This window comes from Macaca thibetana, chromosome 9 (assembly GCF_024542745.1).
Source record: "Macaca thibetana thibetana isolate TM-01 chromosome 9, ASM2454274v1, whole genome shotgun sequence".
Lineage (NCBI taxonomy): Eukaryota > Metazoa > Chordata > Mammalia > Primates > Cercopithecidae > Macaca > Macaca thibetana.
In genome coordinates, this window is record NC_065586.1 from 17189474 (window position 1) to 17207650 (window position 18177).

Consider the following 18177-nt stretch of genomic DNA (forward strand, 5'->3'; position numbering starts at 1 on the left):
GTGCATGCCTATAATCCCAGCTACTCAGAAGGCAGAGGCAGGAGAATTGCTTCAAACTGGAAGGTGGAGGTTGCAGTGAGCCGAGACTGTACCACTAAACTCCCACCTGGGTGACAGAGCAAGATCCTGTCTTACAAAAAAAAAAAAAAAAAAGAAAAGGATTGGATTGGCTGCTGAAGTAAGTCCTAGCCAGAGTGACTTTACATTCTAGTTTACTTGGGACACTCTTGGTTTCTGACTGTTGTGTAAGCATAATTATTAATAATAACAGTTTGGACAATAGATTGTATGTGGTCAGGTCATGCTACTCTTAGCATAATCTTATAGGAAAGGGAATTCATCGTGGGGTTCCCTGAATGTGTCTGTCCCTTCAACCCCCATATTCAAACAACTGACACGGAAAATGGCATGATTAATTTTATCAGTGTAAACGTCCAGGTCTTTGGGCGCTTACGAAACTTTCTATTTGATTTTTCATTCTGTTTTCCGTTCTTTAACCATTCTCACCACTGTTCCCCACAGTCTCCTAACCCTATGATGCCTGTCTCCTCTTCCACTTCTATCCCACCTTTGGCTTATAAGGGTCATCCAGGGAAGACCCCAGACCCGTGTTGGTTTTCTTCACACACCAGATCCCTTATGATTAAAAAACAAAATTAAAAAGCAAGCCACAGTTTTCTTTTGCGGGAAAGGAACCAGGACAGCAAGTTCTGCTCATACCTGTTGAGATTAGTGGACTCCCACCCTTAAGAATCCCTTACAGAATCTTGGGACTTTTTGGACACCCAGGCAACAGGTCCCATATCCCGGGTCCTGCAACCCCAAACACCGTGATTAAATGGGAGGCCTCTGGTCCCTGCCTGCCCTGGGTGCTCATGGACACGGCTGCTGCTCCGCACTTCTCCCTGCCAGGCTCCCTCCTCCTCCTCCTGCTCAGCCTGTGTGCACTGGTCTCAGCCCAGCTTACTGTCGTGGGACCAGCTAGTCCCATCCTGGCCATGGTGGGAGAAAACACTACATTGCATTGCCATCTGTCACCCGAGAAAAATGCTGAGGACATGGAGGTGGTTCCGGTCTCAGTTCTCCGCTGCAGTGTTTGTGTATAAGGGTGGAAGAGAGAGAACAGAGGAGCAGATGGAGGAGTACCGAGGAAGAATCACCTTTGTGAACAAAGGCATCAGCAGGGGCAGCGGGGCCCTGGTCGTACACAATGTCACAGCCCAGGAGAATGACATCTACCGCTGTCACTTCCAAGAAGGCTGGTCCTATGACAAGGCCATCCTGCGCCTCGTGGTGGCAGGCCTTGGCTCTAAGCCCCTCACTGAAATCAAGGCCCAAGAGGATGGGAGCATTTGGCTGGAGTGCATATCTGGAGGGTGGTACCCAGAGCCCCTCACAGCATGGAGGGATCTCTACAGTGAGATCGTGCCCACCCTGAAGGAGGTTTCCATTGCTGATGCAGACGGCCTCTTCGTGGTCACCACAGCTGTGATCATCAGAGACAAGTCTGTGAGGAATGTATTCTGCTCTATCAAAAACACCCTGCTCGGCCAGGAGAAGGAAACTGTCGTTTTTATTCCAGAATCCTTTATGCCCAGCACATCTCCGTGGATGGTGGCCCTTGCTGTCATCCTGACCACAACTCCCTGGATGGTGTCCCTGGCTGTCATCCTGGCTGTTTTCCTAATCTTCATGGCTGTGAGCATCTGTTGCATCAAGAAACTTCAAAGGGAAAAAAAGATTCTGTCAGGGGAAAAGGAAGTTGAACAAGAGGAAAAAGAAATTGCACAGCAACTTCAAGAAGAATTGCGATGGAGAACATTCTTACATGCTGCACCAAAAAATCCAAGCTTTACCAGATACTCGGGCCCACGGACCTTTCCTCTTTGCTGATGTGGTCCTGGATCCAGACACCACTCATCCCGAGCTCTTCCTGTCAGAGGACCAGAGAAGTGTGAGACAGGGCCCCTACAGGCAGAGTGCCTGACAACCCAGAGAGATTTGACAGTCAGCCTTGTGTCCTGGGATGGGAGAGCTTCGCCTCAGGGAAACATGACTGGGAGGTGGAGGTGGAAAACATGATGGTGTGGACTGTGGGGGTCTGTGGAGACGGTGTTGAGAGGAAAGGGGAGGTCCTGCTGATTCCTCAGAATGGCTTCTGGACCCTGGAGGTGTTTGGAAACCAATACCGGGCCCTGTCCTCCCCTGATAGGATTCTTCCTTTGAAGGAGTCCCTTTGCTGGGTGCCCATCTTCCTGGACTACGAAGCTGGAGATGTCTCCTTCTACAACATGAGGGACAGATCGCACATCTACACATGTCCCCGTTCAGCATTTTCCGTGCCTGTGAGGCCCTTCTTCAGGATAGGGTCTGGTGACAGCCCCATCTTCATCAGCCCTGTACTCACAGGAGCCAGTGGGGTCACGGTGCCTGACGAGGGCCTGACACTTCACAGAGTGGGGACCCAGCAGAGCCTATAGAATCAATTCCCTGGACTCACAGCCATGCAGATAAGCTCTGGCCATCTCAGCAGCCACCGCACAACACTCCTAATGGAAGACATGCCCTCCTCCCCTCTGCTCACATGAGAGAACATCTTCCCGCTGCCTTTTTCACACCCACTCCAGCCCTCAGCCCCAGTTTTCTCCTCCTCACTAGGCCGTCGCTTTAGTAGTTCCTTTGCTTGTAATTATGGGATGGGATCCAGGCATGGGAACTAGTTGTTTCATAGCTCCCAGCCAAGAGGAAAGTGTGAGAAGCTGTTGGGCAGCGAACCTGCTGTTTACATCAGAATGACCACATTGAGCCCAATATGCCAGTTGGCACCAGATGCTATGGACTTGGAATGAGGCCAACAGGATTCGCCAGGATGAGAGAGGAGAGAGGAATCCACAGGACCACCAGAGGGTAGAGGGAACCAGATATGCAGGTCAGAGATAGAGGCAGTGGAACCAGAGAGCTGGGACGCACCAAGGTTGTAAGGATGGCTAAGTCCCACCATAGCAGCTAAAGGGTCCTGGGAGGCGATGGCTCATTTCCACCCAGCCCCAGGATTTCCACAACACACACCCACAGGCCTGGACCTGGGACGAAGATGAATGAAGAACATGGACTCATGTGGATGTGGATGTGGATTGCCTCATGTGTCCCTGCAATAAGCAAGGAGTCAGTACTTAGTCCCTGAGTGTGGTTGAGGTTTGAGGTCCTGGTCAAGCAGGGCAGTACTGGACCTGGTCTACATCAGCATTCAGGTTCAATGGGGACACCAGTGGTTTCAAACTTCCTGATCTAATTGTATCTTTAGACACTTAGAATTATTGAGGACCTTAAAGAGTTTTTGTTTATTTGGGTTAATATTTGTTAATATTTATGGCATTTGACATTGAAACAAAAATTTAAAATGCTATCTTTTAATTCATGTTAAAATAGCATGAATAAATCAATTATAGGTTAGTATAAATAGGGTGTTCTGTGAAAAAGCAATCTATTGTGTCCAAATAAAAGAACAAGAAGTGTGAGAAAAAAAAATCCCTCACAGATGAAGGCCAGGCATGGTGACCAAGATGGGTGGATCACCTGAGGTCAGGAGTTTAAGACCAGCCTGGCCAATAAGGCAAAACCCTGTCTCTACTAAAAATACAAAAATTAGCCAGCTGTGGTAGTGCACACCTGTAATCTCAACTACTCAGGAGGCTGGGGCATGAGAATTGTTTGAACCCAGGAGACGGAGGTTGCAGTGAGCTGAGATTGTGCCACGGCACTCTCGCCTGGGCAACAGAGTGAGACTCTGTCTCAAAAAAAAAAAAAAAAAAAAAAAATCCTTTACAGATGGAAACAACAGAAACTGGGGACTTCAAAAAGGAGGAGGTTGGAAGGAGGGCAAGTGTTGAAAAACCACCTATTCAATACTACGTTCACTGTTTGGGTGACGGGTTCAATAGCAGCCCAAGCTCCAGCATTACACAATATATCTATGTAACAAACCTGCACATACACCCCTGAATCTCAATTTTAAAAAAACCTCTTACAGCTCTTTCCAAAGTCACACCCCAGAAATGGAAAGGAGGAGTGGGCCTCCCTTATCTGTGACTGTCAGAAATTAGACCGTAATGAAAAGCTTTGCAGGGGCCCCATCTCATAAGAATTCAAATCTATTTCAGTCTTCTTCTATTTTATCTTTAATTATACTGTTAGCATTTTTCCTTATCTTCCACTTTGAAAAATGTATAAAAAGCAACTATGTTCTCACCACCTATGGTGAAAGAGAGATTAATGCTTGGTTCTTTTATGTATAACGTTAATCCAAGATTAAAGGAGATGGAAAAAAGTAGGGGTGAGGGGAGAAGGAAATGGTGGCATAAAGTGTTTAAGTCTGAAAAAAAGTTACTAAGGGGATGGTGAAATCCATGGAACTTATGTGACTCTAAAGTCCCGCTAAGTTTTCTCACAGTGACAGATGGAACAGGCTGCTGGTGAATGAAACAAATGTCTACTTTTAGCCTAAAACGTAGTGAGTTGTCTTCCCATAACTAGCCGCTAACAAACGCGCTAAGAAAACAAAACCTCTTCCCAGGCTATGAGACTAAGGGAATGAGTGTGTGTAGTGATGGGGGAGGGAGAAAGACTTTCACTCCAAATATGGTCTGAATGTTTGTGTCCCCCCCAAATTTTATGTTGAAACCTAACCTGCAATGTGATGGTATTCAGATATAATTCTCTTAGGAGGCTGAAGCCCTTATGAATGAGATTAATGCTCTTATAAGAGAAACTCCAGGCCGGGCGTGGTGGCTCACGCTTGTAATCTCAGCACGTTTGGAGGCTAAGGCAGGTGGATTGTTTGAGTCCAGGAATTTCAGACCAGCCTGGGCAACATGGTGAAATCCTGTCTCTTCAAAAAAAAAAAAAAAAAAGCCAGATGTGGTGGTGCACACCTGTAGTCCCAGTTACTCGGGAGGCTGAGGTTGAAGAATCACTTAAGCCCTGGAGGCAGAAGTTACATGAGCCAAGATCATGCCACTGCACTCTAACCTGGGTTACAGAGTGAGACCCTACCTCAAAAAAATAAATAAAATAAAATAAAATAAAATAAAATATACCCCATAATCTCAACACTTTGGGAGGCTGAGGCAGGAGGATTGCTTGAGACCAGAGTTCAAGACTAGCTTGGGCAACAATGTGAGGCCCCATATCTACAAAAAATAAAAAAATAAAAAAACAGGCATGGTGGTACGTGTTTATAGTCCCAGCTACTTGGGAGGCTGAGGTGGGAGGATCACGGGAACCCAGGAACTCAAGGCTGCAGTGAGCTAAGAAGGTGCCACTGTACTCCAGCCTGGGTGACAGAGGAGACCCCATCTCAAAAAAAAGAGACCCTTAAAAACCCACTTGTCCCTTCCATCATGCGAGGACACAGCCAGAAGGCACCTTCTATGAACCAGGAGGAAGGGGCCTTCACCAGACGTGGAATCTGCTGGCACTTTGATCATGAACTTCTCAGCCTCCAGAGCTGCAAGAAATGTTTCTGTTGTTTAAAAGCCACCCAGTGCACGTGATTTTTGTTACAGCAGCCCAAACAACCTAAGACAGCTTGATCCTAAGGATTACTCATGAGCTTTTTGAAGGAAGCAAGGATAAAGCAGACACTACGCCCACACGAAGGCTCCCTCTCCAACCTGCCAGATCAGCTACACGAAGAAGGGTCTGTACTACTCGGCTAGTGTTGCTATAACAGAATACCACAGACTGGGTGGTTTAAACAACAGAATTTTATTGTCTCAGAGTGACAGAGGCTGGAAGTCCAAGATAGAGGTGCTGGCAGGGTTGGTTTATTCTGAGCCTCTCCCCTTGACTTGCAGATGACACATTGTCCCTGTGACCTCACATGGTCACCCCTCATTCTGTTTGGTCTGTGTCCTAGTGTCTTCTTCTAAAGATACTAGTCCTATTGGATTAGGGCCTACCCATATGGCTCCATTTTATCTTAATCACGTATTTGAAGGCCTTATCGCCAAATACCATTGCAATTGCTTTTTGTTGTTGTTGTTGTTGTTGTTGTTTTGAGATGGAGTCACTCTGTCACCCAGGCTGGAGTGCAGTGTCACAATCTTGGCTCACTACAACCTCTGCCTCCTGGGTTCAAGCGATTCTCCTACCTCAGCCTCCCAAGTAGCTACGATTACAGGTACACACCACCATGCCCGGCTAATTTTTTATTTTGAATAGAGACAGGGTTTTGCTATGTTTGCCAGGCTGGTCTCGAACTCCTGACCTGAAGTGAACTGCCCACCTGGGCCTCCCAAAGTGCTGGAATTACAGGTGTGAGCCACCACGCCCGGCCCAAATACAGTCACATTTTGAAGTACTGGAGGTTAGGGCTTCAGCATATGAATTTTGGGGAAACACACTTTAGCTCATTCTAGGATCACCGTTAAGCATTGGGAAACGCTCTCCTCGTTTGTACTCACAATAGGTCTGTGATACAGATTTTCAAAAGCTGTAAATTTGCAAAATCATTGATAGGGAATGCATGGCTTACAGATTTGTTGATCATTTGTGACCGCCCAGCTTCTCCATTTTTTTTTTTTTTTTTTTTTTGGATCCCTTGTCCAGAGTCAGGGCAGTTTGAGGTCGATTCCATGGAGTCTTTCTACAAAAGATCTTTCATGTCAAGCAAATACTTCATTTAGAGCACTGTAGGAGGTGAGTAGGCAACCGTCAAAGACCTTGGAACAGTCAACAAGTAGGGTACCTGCCAATGACAATTTTTCTCATTCCACAGTACCAGAAGGCCGATTTCTTAGGAAGTTTCAGTTTCTTGTATGTATCAGGCACTGTGCTAGGTGCTGGCTGTACAATAATAAAGTGTCCTCCCCTTACTGAGTTCACAGTCTATCAGCCTAGTGGGAAAGAACAGAGAACATAAGGAAAATGCATAAGATGTACTATATATGTTTAGCTGTGCATAGTACATACAAAAGCCATACAGCACAAGTAAAGCCTACAGGACATACTTACAAGCAAGCACTGTCTACTTCTTAAATCAACTGTAATACATTAATTCCAATCCCCACATAACAGCTATCTTCCCCAGGAGTATTGAGCAGTACTGCCTACCCGTTTTACTTGGTAAATGTCACAAAGCAGACCACCAGGTCAGTTCAGTTCAATTCTCCTTGATGCAAGGTAGCCTGAAGGAGGGTCGAGTTCTGTCCTTGGAGTTTAGACAGTAGATGCCAGTCCCGATGCTGTTCATAACTCAATATAGGCCTCTGTCTCTCCAGAATATGAGATATTTTTTCTGTTATCTTCTCCTTTATGTTCTTAATTATATAAATTGTAGTTATATTATTTTATTTATTTTTCATATTGGTTTAAATGTCTTTGTCTGCTAATGTCAATATGTGAATAACATGTGGATTACATTTATCCATCTTCTGTTTTTGTTATGATCATTTGGTGTCTCTTTTTATTTATTTATTTTTTTAGCATGTCTCATAATTTCTCCTGAATGCTGGACATTTTAAATGGATACTTATGTAGGACCTGGATGATGTTTTCTTCCTCTAAAGAACAAGAAAAGTTTTCTTTTTTACAGGCAAAGGGAGAACAAGGCATTCCCTTGATCCTGGCCAGAGTTAGTTCTAGCCTTTGTTAGGGCTGGTCTATTTTAACATTATCTTAGTACTGGTATTTACTTCCCAACTGCATTCTTTAGCCCTAGTGTGGGGTATTTCTCAGTCTCAACTACAACCTGCATGCATTTATCAAAGCCCTTCTACCTTGGCAGAGCTAAACTCTAACTTCTGTTTCTCCAACACCACTCAGGTGCTGAAATCTCTGCCCATCTTTCAGCTTTCTGGGTGCTGTTTTCTGCTGTGTTTCTTGGAGTCTCTTCCTGAACATGCAGTTTAGGAGACGGCCAATAATTGGAATGAATTTCTGTCCCCTCAGCCCAATAAGAATTCCATTTTATGTTTGAGCTCTCTCTCCTTCATTTGGAAATTACCCTCGGAGAAAAGCCAGGCAAATATGAATTTTACCCTGGATATTTTTCTTCTTTCAAAGAGTATAACTCTCCAGCTCAATTCATGACTGCATTGTTTGCTTTCATAGGCATTCAAACAGGTTGGGATATGTGTGTGGTGGGGCAGGGTATGTGTGTTCCAAATATTATAGTTGTTTTTATGGAGGGGAGAGGTACAGACATCCCCAGCTTACGATGGTTTGATGATTTTTCCACTTTACAATGGTGTGAAAGAGATATGCATTGAGTATGCTCCTTGACTTAAGATTAGTTTACTGGGAGGTAACCTTATCGTTAAGTTGAAGAGCATTTGCATTCCAGTTATCTATTGCCCGTCTGAAACATCCAACTGCAAAACTCAGCAGCTTAAAACAACAATTTATGGTTCTATGAGTTGGCTCAGTGGGAGAGTTTACTTGGGAATGTTCATGCAACTACAATGAGATGGCAGCTGAGCTGTGGTTATGTGAAGCAGACTGTACTGGACTTGTAAGATGTCTTCTTCATTCTTCTCTTTCTTCAGTGCTCCTTGACTTCTTTTACTTTCTACTAATTTTCTCAGAATCCAGGGCCTAGGCATCTCACAGCAAGATCTCAGGTTACTTATGCTTCTGGCATTGTGACTCACTGCTAAGAGGCAGAAAGCAGAAATGTCCAGGTTTGATAAGGGCTGCATCTGTAAATGGCACAAGATAATTATCATTATATTTTACCAGTCAAATAAGTCACAAGGACCACCTAAATTCAATGGTAGAGAAACAGATTCTACTTCTTCATGGGGGAGTGGCAAGGTCACACTACAGAAGTGCACGTTAGATGAGATAAGATTGTGTGCAATTTTGGTAAATACAAGCTACCATAGACACAACCTATTCTTTCATTGTTTGATTTATGATTTTTCCACCTTATGATGGTGCAAAAGTAATATGCATTTGGTGTGCTCCTTGACTAAAGATGAGCTTATTGTGGGATAGCTCAACTAGGTTAATGAAACACCATAAATCTTTTAAATGGGAAGTCCTAATCAAAACTGACTGAAGAATATACGAAAAATCTGAATAGGCTGGGAGCAGTGGCTCACACCTATAATCCGAGCACTTTGGGAGGCCGAGGAGGGTGGATCACCTGGGGTCAGGAGTTCAATACCAGCCTGGCCAACATGGTGAAACCCCGTCTCTACTAAAGGTACAAAAATTAGCTGGGCCTAATGGCACATACCTGTAATCCCAGCTACACTGGAAGCTGGGGCAGGAGAATTGCTTGTGGAGGTTGCAGTGAGCAGAGATGGTGCCATTGTACTCCAGCCTGGGCAACAAGAGCGAAACTGTCTCAAAAAAAAAAAAAAAAAAAAAAAAAATCTAAATAGTCTCATTACCATCGAGTCAAGTCAATAGTTAAAAGTCTTTCTTAAAAGAAAATACCAAGATGACCTAACAGTTAAGTTCTGCCAAGCATTTAATATACAAAGTCAAGTCATCATAAATGCTTCCAGATCAGAAAACGAGGAAACATTATCAAACTTACTATATTTGTGAATCTATTTGTGCTACTATCACGAAATATCAGAGAATGGGTAATTTACAAAGAATAGAAATTTATTTTTCACAGTTCTGGAGCTGGGAAGTTCAAGATCAAGGTGCGAGCAGGTTCCGAGTCTGGTCAGGTCAGCTCTTCATTTCCAAGATGGCGCCTTGTTGCTGTAATGTTCCCCCTGGAGGAACATTGTGTCTTTGATGGCAAAAGAGATGGAAGGGGTGAAAAGGGTTTTACTCCCTCTGTCAAGACCTTTTGTAAGAAACCTAATCCCATTCATGTGAGTGTAAACCTCATGACTCAATCACCCCCTCAAGCCCATGCCTCTCAATATTGTTGCATTGGGGATTAGGTTTCAACATGAATTTTGAAGGGAACAAAAACAGTAGCATAACCTTAATTCCAAAACTACACAGAGACACAACAGGAGATGAAAATTGCCTGCTAACTTTATTCAGGGATACTGAGGCAAATATCCTAATGAAGTATCAGTAAAACAATTGTGTTGACTAAGGTTCTTTGAGAAGCAAAAAGTGGGCTTAGATGTACAAGATACTTATAGAGAAGGATAAATGGGAAGAAGTAGGAGTAGACAGGTGAGACTTCAGGTTTTAATTTAAGTCTGACACCAGTGAAAGGAGAGAGGGAAGGATGGAGGAATAGGAGTACCTCAGATTGCAGGGCAGACTCAAGAAAATTTTGGTCAAGGCAATGAGGGGGTCCTTAAGTCAGTCACAGCTTAGAGTAACTTTATGTCCCATAGGAATGGGTCAATACTATGATCTTTACCACATGCAGTCATTGTTGGGAGGAGCCTGGGGGAAGCATGCTTTTGACCCAGGTGTAGTGATAAATCCAGAAGGGTGGCAGGTGGAGCTGTCACTTAATGATGCTCCCTGAAACAAGAGATGTTCATGATCTATTTTCCTTGCCACTACACAAATCTAGCAATATATTTTTAAGTGTTTATATGTATTATCAATGTATAAAAATAATATGCATGTTGGATACAGCTCAGAAATGTAATAATATTCAAAATTGATTTACACAATTTAATACATTAAGAAATTAAAGGAGAAAAATGGTGAGATGCAACAGCTCACACCTGTAATCCTAGTGCTTTGGGAGGCTGAGGTGGGTGGATCACTTGAGCCCAGGAGTTTGAGGCCAGCCTAAGCAATACAGTGAAACCTCATCTGTGCAAAAAATTTAAAAAAGTGAAAAGAAAATAATTTAAAAAACAATTAGATGGGCATGGTGGTTCATGCCTGTAGTCTCAGCTACTTAGGAGGCTGAGGTGGGAGCACTGCTTGAGCCCCAGGGCTTTAGGCTGCAGTGAGCTGTGATTGCACCACTGGACTCCAGCCTGGGCAACAGAGTGAGACCCTCGATCAAAAAAAAAAAAAAAAAAATAGAAGAAGAAAAAAAATTAAAGCAGAAAATCATGTGATGGAGAGAGGAGAAAGGAAAAAACCTGTCAGGCAGGCAGTTACAGTGGGTCCTCAGTTGAATTCTTTCAAACAAAAGAACAGCCTGAAAACTCAAGCTGCAGGCACAGATAAGGGAACTTGCATAAGAGGGCTTGCTTGAGACATGCCTACAACCATACAGATAAGAAACACTACACAGGTGACTTGTCCAGACATGCCTGCAGTGGAAAATTCTGCCCCCTAACATGTGCACACTAAAGGGAACAAAGCAATAAGGAGTAACTCAACCTAATGGCCTGCATGCACATTAGGAGGACAGGGTGGAGCTACCAGAAATTCACACCTTATGCAAATGAGATGCCTAGCCCTCATCAGTTTTTTATAAAAGCTTTTGCATTCATTTGTAAAAATGGCAATCCTTTTCCAGGCCCCCTCTCCGTGGCAGAGAGTTTTCTTCTTTTGCTTATTAAACTTTTGCTCCAACCTCACCCTTTGTGTCCACACTCCTTAATTCTCTTGGTCTTGAGACAAAGAACGCCAGGTGATACCTCACAATGAGAGACTGCTACATTGTGGTGTATTGGCGGGGCTGTAACATGATCAGCTTGAGATATAGAAAAAAATATTCCATAAAATTCAACATCTAATCATTATAAAAACTTTTGAAAAAATAGGAATATAAAGACTTTTCTTAACTTGGTAAAAAGATCTATAAGAAACCAAACTTTGGGAGGCCGAGGTGGGTGTTCACTTGAAGCCAGGAGTTCAAGACCAGCATGGCCAGCATGGTGAAACTTCATCTCTACCAACAACACACAAAAAAATTTAGCTGGGCATGATTGTGCATGCCTGTAATCTCAGCTACTCAGGAGGCTGAGGCAGGAGAAACACTTGAACCCAGGAGACAGATATTACCCTGAGCAGAGATTGTGCTACCACACTCTAGCCTGGGTGAGGGAGTGATACCCTGTCTCAAAAATTAAAAAAGAAAGAAACCAAGAGTAAATATAAAAAACAATAGTGAAATAATATAACTAGTCCCTATAAGATCAAAAAAACAAGAATACCCACTATCCATCCCCACTCCTACCCAATATTGTACCACAGGAAAAAAAAAAAAGGGTCAGGCACAGTGGCTCATCCCTGCAATCCCAGCACTTTGGTAGGCCAAGGTGGGAGGATTGCTCAAGCCCAGGAGTTTGAGATTAACCTGAGCAACACAGTTAAATCTTATCTCTACAAAAAAATTAAAAATTTAACTGGACATGGTAGTCCATGCCTGTAGTCCCAGCTATTCAGTGCAGGCAGGGCTGAGGTGGGAGGATGGCTTGAGCCTGGGAAGTTGAGGTTGCAGTGCATTATGATCATATCACTGCATTTCTGCTTGGGTGAAAGAATGAGACCCTGTCTCAAAAAAGTAAAGAGGTAAAAGGCATAGTAATAGAAGAGATTAAAATGTCATGAATTACAAATGATACTACTATTCCTTATTTGGAAAATCCAAAACTATTTACAGATAAATTATGAAAAAGAAAAGCAAAAGGCCAAGAGGAGATAAGACACTGTAGATAGGATAAGATAAGATAAGTAAGATAAGATAAGAATGGGATAAGATAGGATAAGGAGAATATCAAGATAGAAAAACACATTCTACCTGATAGGGCTGTAGTAACATGTAATAGTGTAGACTGGTACGGAAACAGGCACCAAGGAAACGTAATAAAGTACTCAACAATGAACCCACGTGTATGAAATTTTATTTTTGATAGAGCGAGCATTGCTCTAACGTGCATTAATTAGAAAATTACCTTGAGGAGGACCCTTAAAAGGGAGATGCCAGCATTATATACCCAAAAGTTTTTTTGACAATTTTCTGTAACACGTACCCAACATTCTTTTTCTCTCCTCTGTCTTCTGACCTGAAGAAAAGCATTCCTTCTTTAAGGAAAAGGGATGATGAATAGATGGTTTTAATGTCCCTTTATGACTTTTCAAAGATTTCTTTGACAATACACAAATTTCATACCTAATGGTCCACCAACTACAAACAAAATTAATTTTAGATAAATATATAGTCTGAAGTTAATTCTGGAAAGCCTGTGTTATGCTTGACAATCTTAAAAATGTTTCTGTTCCATTTGTTGCCAATTTCACCCCACAAATCTTATCTTTGAATTCCAATTAGATATGGATAATATAAATTACCATTGTAGAATCCAGGGTATGTAGGGTTATGAGTATAGTCAGATAACTGAATGTTCTCCTTACCACCTCCAGATAAATTCTCTTCTCCTCTGTGATTCACTGATCATAAATCGGTTTACTATGAGAAAAAAAGAAATGGATAGGTTGAAGTTGTCCCCAGGTGGCAGGTAGGATGAACTGCCTATAAAACAATGCAATCGGCTCCAAGCAGTACACATTTCAAAATGTTTCTCCCTATGGGGTTTGACAGATACAGACAATTTTTGTTCCAATTGCCATGTGCTTTAGCAAATCATTCTGCCTATTCTGACTAGTCACCTTTCAAGCCATGAGTTACCGTGGAGCAAAATTTAAACAGAATGTCACCCGTGCAGTTCCAGTCTGTTGTATTCAAGAATTTGATGTATTCAGACCTGTGCCTGGCTTTTAGTACCATGAGCTAATGACATTTGTTGGCTTGACTATAAAGTTCTCTTGACAATATTGTGTGGATGAGATTTTATTGTTTGTGCTAAAGTCAACAACAAAAGCAGGACTTGGTAGCCAACAACTATCCAAAGAAGGTCAATCAGAAAAAGGACAAAGCGGCCTATTCCAAAGCAGTTCTGCGTTCTTATAATTTTGTTAACGGATCTTCTTTTTAATAGGTTTCTAAAATAAAGTTTGAGGTTATAAAATGTGAGCCTACTAGAATGACGCAAAGTTAAATTTCAAATATTGTTTTTTTGGATGTTCTAAAAATATGTTGTAAATGGATTTCTGCTAAGGATGGACTACTGTCTTCAGATCAAAGCTAGAGAAGATAAATTATGTAATCAAGCCAGCTGCTCAGAGAATATCGAGAGATTTGGGGTCTCTGGTTATGCATACTAAGTGCAAAGCTATCACATGGCCCAGGGGCGGGTGGGCTTGCTTGACTTTAATAATCAGTGTCTGCAGTAGGTAGCCTATCCTTGGCAAATGGGGGTCCATAGCACTGGGCCCATGGGTAGCCTCTTGTCAGCTACCATGTCCACTCCACTTTTATGCACATTTTCCCAGTTTCAGGGAGATCAATGCTGAGACTGGCTAATATTAATTGGCAGTGTCATTTTGTCCACTCGGCTGTTCAGTGTGACTTCCGTGGTGGGACGCTCTCTGGTGGCCATTCACATGTGATACAAAAACCTTGTGTATAAAATTTTTTGGATCACATGTTAATGTTTTTATCACTGTGCATCTCCATTTTGTCCGTCTACCTGCCTGTACCCCAGCCGTCCTTGCGTCTAATGGTCCGGTCCTTTTCTTTCCAGGCCTTTGACCAGCTAGCCATGCTATTGGTCTCAACCTAGGAATATCTATATAATCTTACCTTGGATTCCTTCCCCTTCTATGCCAGAAGCACCACTTGCATCCTGCTCATTGGGAAACTTTTTTCACCTCCCACTGTCTTTTACTTATTTATTTATTTATTTTGAGATGGAGTCTTGCTCTGTCGCCCAGGCTGGATCGCAGTGGTGCAGTCTCGGCTCACTGAAACCTCTGCCTCCTGGGTTCAAGTGATTCTCCTGTCTCAGCCTCCTGAGTAGCTGTGATTACAGGCAGGTGCCACCACACCCGGCGAATTTTTGTACTTTTAGCACAGGCAGTGTTTCGCCATGTTGGCCGGGGTGGTCTCTAACTCCTGATCTCAGGTGATTCGCCCACCTTGGCCTCCCAAAGTGCTGGGATTACAGGCATGAGCCACCATCCCCGGCCGCCACTATCTTGGCTGTGTCATTTTGTCCATAGTGGCCCCCACTATCGGCCCCCACTGGCCCCTGAATATGACAGCAATGGAACCCCCAGGCATTTTCGTCATATACCCACAAACTAAGCCAACCCATATGTGAACCAAACTCAAGTTGTTCCTCATTCATCTGGTTGTGTGGCATCTCTCCCCACAGGGCCATGGGTGTGAGCTGGGGAAGGGGGACTAATGCAACCACGGATGGTGACTTGGGGACCCGGGCTGCCTGCTCCTGCAGCTTACCTGCACTCTCTGGCCCTGCTCAGGCTTAACTTGGGATGTAGCATTTTCATCTTTACTAAGATGCAGTAACGGTAACTATTCCTCAATGCTGGGGTTTTCTGTAGATGGCATGACCTTCCTTCGGAATCCAGGGGTCTGCACAGTATTTTTCCTGTTTGGGCTTTCTGTAAATGACACACTGCTTCTTTTCCCACTGAGGACCCCTCCAACACCAAAACGTCGGCTGGATGTTATGGCCAATGAATCAAGGCTGCTCATTCCATGGGCTGGACCTGCTGCAGAGCCCTTCCTTGCTCTGGACTCACAAAGCAGACAGCCCTCTGTGTTACCTGGTGTATGGACCAGAGCAGCATTCCATAAACGAAGAAGGTTCCAAAGAGGTTTAACAGTCTTCGTGCTGTTCTTTGGGGAAAGGCATGCAAGATGCAGCAATTGCTTTTCACTTTGGAGGGAATAGCCAGGCATTTCCCTAATCTCTGACCCCTAAGACTTTATAAAGTGGCAGGTCCCTGACTTTTCACAGGGTTTATCCTCTGCCCTCTGCTGTGCATGTTTCTTACCAAGGCCTTCAGTGTCCTGGCCGCTTCTTCCTTGTCCTGCTCAATCAGTATGGTGGCATTGATATAGGGAACGGATATGATATTCTGTGAGATGTCTATACCTCCTTGGATTACACCATGAATGAGAGTGGGGAATTAACAGAAGCCTGGAGCAAAACTGTAAATGAATGTTCCTGTCCATTCTATGTGAATGCAAACTGTTTCTGATAAGAATAGAGGCTGGGCGCAGTGGCTCATGCCTGTAATTCCAGCACTTTGGGAGGCTGAGGTGGGTGAATCACCTGAGGTCAATGGTTCAAGACCAGCCTGGCTAACATGCAAAACTCGTCTCTACTAAAAATATAAAAGTTAGCCAGGCATGGTGGCACACACGCCTGTAGTCCCAGCTACTTGGGAGGCTGAGGCAGGAGAATCACTTGAACCTGGGAGGGGGAGTTTGCACTGAGCCGTGTTTACACCACTGTACTCCAGCTTGGGTGACTAAACGAGACTCTGTCTAAAAAAAAAAAAAAAACCACAAACCCACATTTGCCAAATCAATAGCAGCATGCTCTTTACTGGAGACATTATTAATCTGTTCTAGCAATGCCACTTTCAGCACCACAGCCAAAATAGGGACTACTACTTGGTTGAGTGTGCATTAGTCTACAGTCATTTTCATGGATCCAGTCAGTTTCTGCAAAGCTCAGGCTGGTGGTGAATTGAACAGAGATAGGATAGAGCCCACCACTCCTGCATTCCTTTGGTTTTTAACGGTGGTATTTATGTTTGCCATCCCCCTGGTATGTAATATTGTTTGTGATTTACTATCTTGACCGGGGAGGGGGCAAGATTCAGATTTCTACTTGACCTTTTCTACTACGATAGCTCTTACCTCGTAAGCTAATGTCTCAAGGTGGGGATACTCCTGTTGTCAAGTACATTCATTTCAACTGTACAGTTGCCCACTAGAAAAATGAGTGGACTTGTCTATGCACCCAGTGGGCCCCCTCTGAATTAGACTTTACCCAGCACCCTGTTTGTTTCCTTGTCCCCAAATCCTCCACTCTAGCAGAGGGGCCATAGTGTTGCTTCACATCTCTGGGTACTATAATCAGTTGAGAGCCTGTGTCCTATAATCAGTTGAGAGCCTGTGTCCAAAAGTACCCAAAAGGTCTAGACATTCCACTTACCCTGGTGTACAGTTGCTCAGGTAACCAGCTGCAGATTTCTCTGGAGAAAAGACTTGGGAATCATTACAGGGATTGTTGCTGCAACATTGCAGAGTTCTTTCTCTTAGGGCTCCAGCTACCTCTTGAGCCAATAGCTTCTAGATCTGAAAATTGACTAAAGTCTGAGAACTGAGCAAGGTATGAAAACTTTTTATTGGGTGATCACCATTAGTTTTCTGCTCCTCCATTCCTGCGTGTTTTCTTGTTGTAGAAATTAAGAAGCCCCCTTGCTGGTTGACTGTCTATTTTTCCCCTAAACGAGCCAGGTTCTATTAACCATCTTCACAACTTTCTGTGGGCCAGCTGCTCTTCCAAGCTTCCTGGTCACTGTGGTCATCGTGAATCGTGACTCCCCGGCTTCTAATGGTTAAGTGACACCCCATCCTCACACTCGTACTCAGCCCAGCTCTGTCGTCCTCATCCACTATCAGTCCAGGCCTGCAGACCTTATCTTACCAGCTGTTTTCTCTGATCACTCCTGGTTCCAACGGTGTCTGTTCAGGTCTTTTAAGAAGTAGAAGCCAAGACAAGATTATATGCACAAAAGATTTATTGAATGAAATGTCTGTGATATGGTTTGACTGTGTCCTCACCCAAATCTCATCTTGAATTCCCACGTGTTGTGGGAGGGACCAATTATCTCAAGGGAGATAATTGAATCGTGGAGGCAGGTCTTTCCTGTGTGTTCTTGTGATCGTGAATAAGTCTCACGAGATCTGATGGTCTTAAAAATGAGTTTCCCTGCACAAGCTCTCTTTTGCCTGCTGCCATCCATGTAAGACATGACTTGCTCCTCCTTGCCTTCCACCATGATTGTGAGGCCTCCCCAGCCATGTGGAACTGTAAGTCCATTCAACCACTATCTTTTGTAAATTGCCCAGTCTTGGGTATGTTTTTATTAGCAGCGTGAGAACAGACTAATACAGTCTGTGACAGATAAAGGAAGCTGGAGAAGAAGTAGGCAGGACAAGCTTTCAGATCACAGTGTAAGTTGTACATCTGTAAAAGGAGAGGAAAAAGGAAGAATTGATCTGGAAGAGTCTGAGCTTACAGAGCTTCTCTAAGAAAAGTCTTGGCTAGGGCAATGGGGAGTCCTGAACAAAAGTTGCCCATTAGAGGAATCTTTCATCAGGCAAATGGTCCTATGCCAGTGTACATGCCAGGCTATGTCATTGGGTGGGAACAGCCTAGTGGTATAATTAGT

At 43.7% G+C, this 18177-nt stretch overlaps 2 protein-coding genes across 2 annotated transcripts in view; one reads left to right on the forward strand and one right to left on the reverse strand.

The window, feature by feature from the left end:
* TRDMT1 (tRNA aspartic acid methyltransferase 1) overlaps positions 1-18177 on the reverse strand; it is a 687969-nt gene that overhangs the window by 103855 nt on the left and 565937 nt on the right. The gene's annotated exons all lie outside the window — the stretch shown is intronic.
* Positions 849-2550, forward strand: LOC126963240 (butyrophilin subfamily 2 member A2-like). Its single transcript, XM_050805412.1, is given in 4 exon segments — positions 849-1060; positions 1062-1832; positions 1888-1974; positions 1976-2550. Coding segments are annotated over 4 exon segments (1548 nt in total). The 5' UTR covers positions 849-875; the 3' UTR covers positions 2481-2550.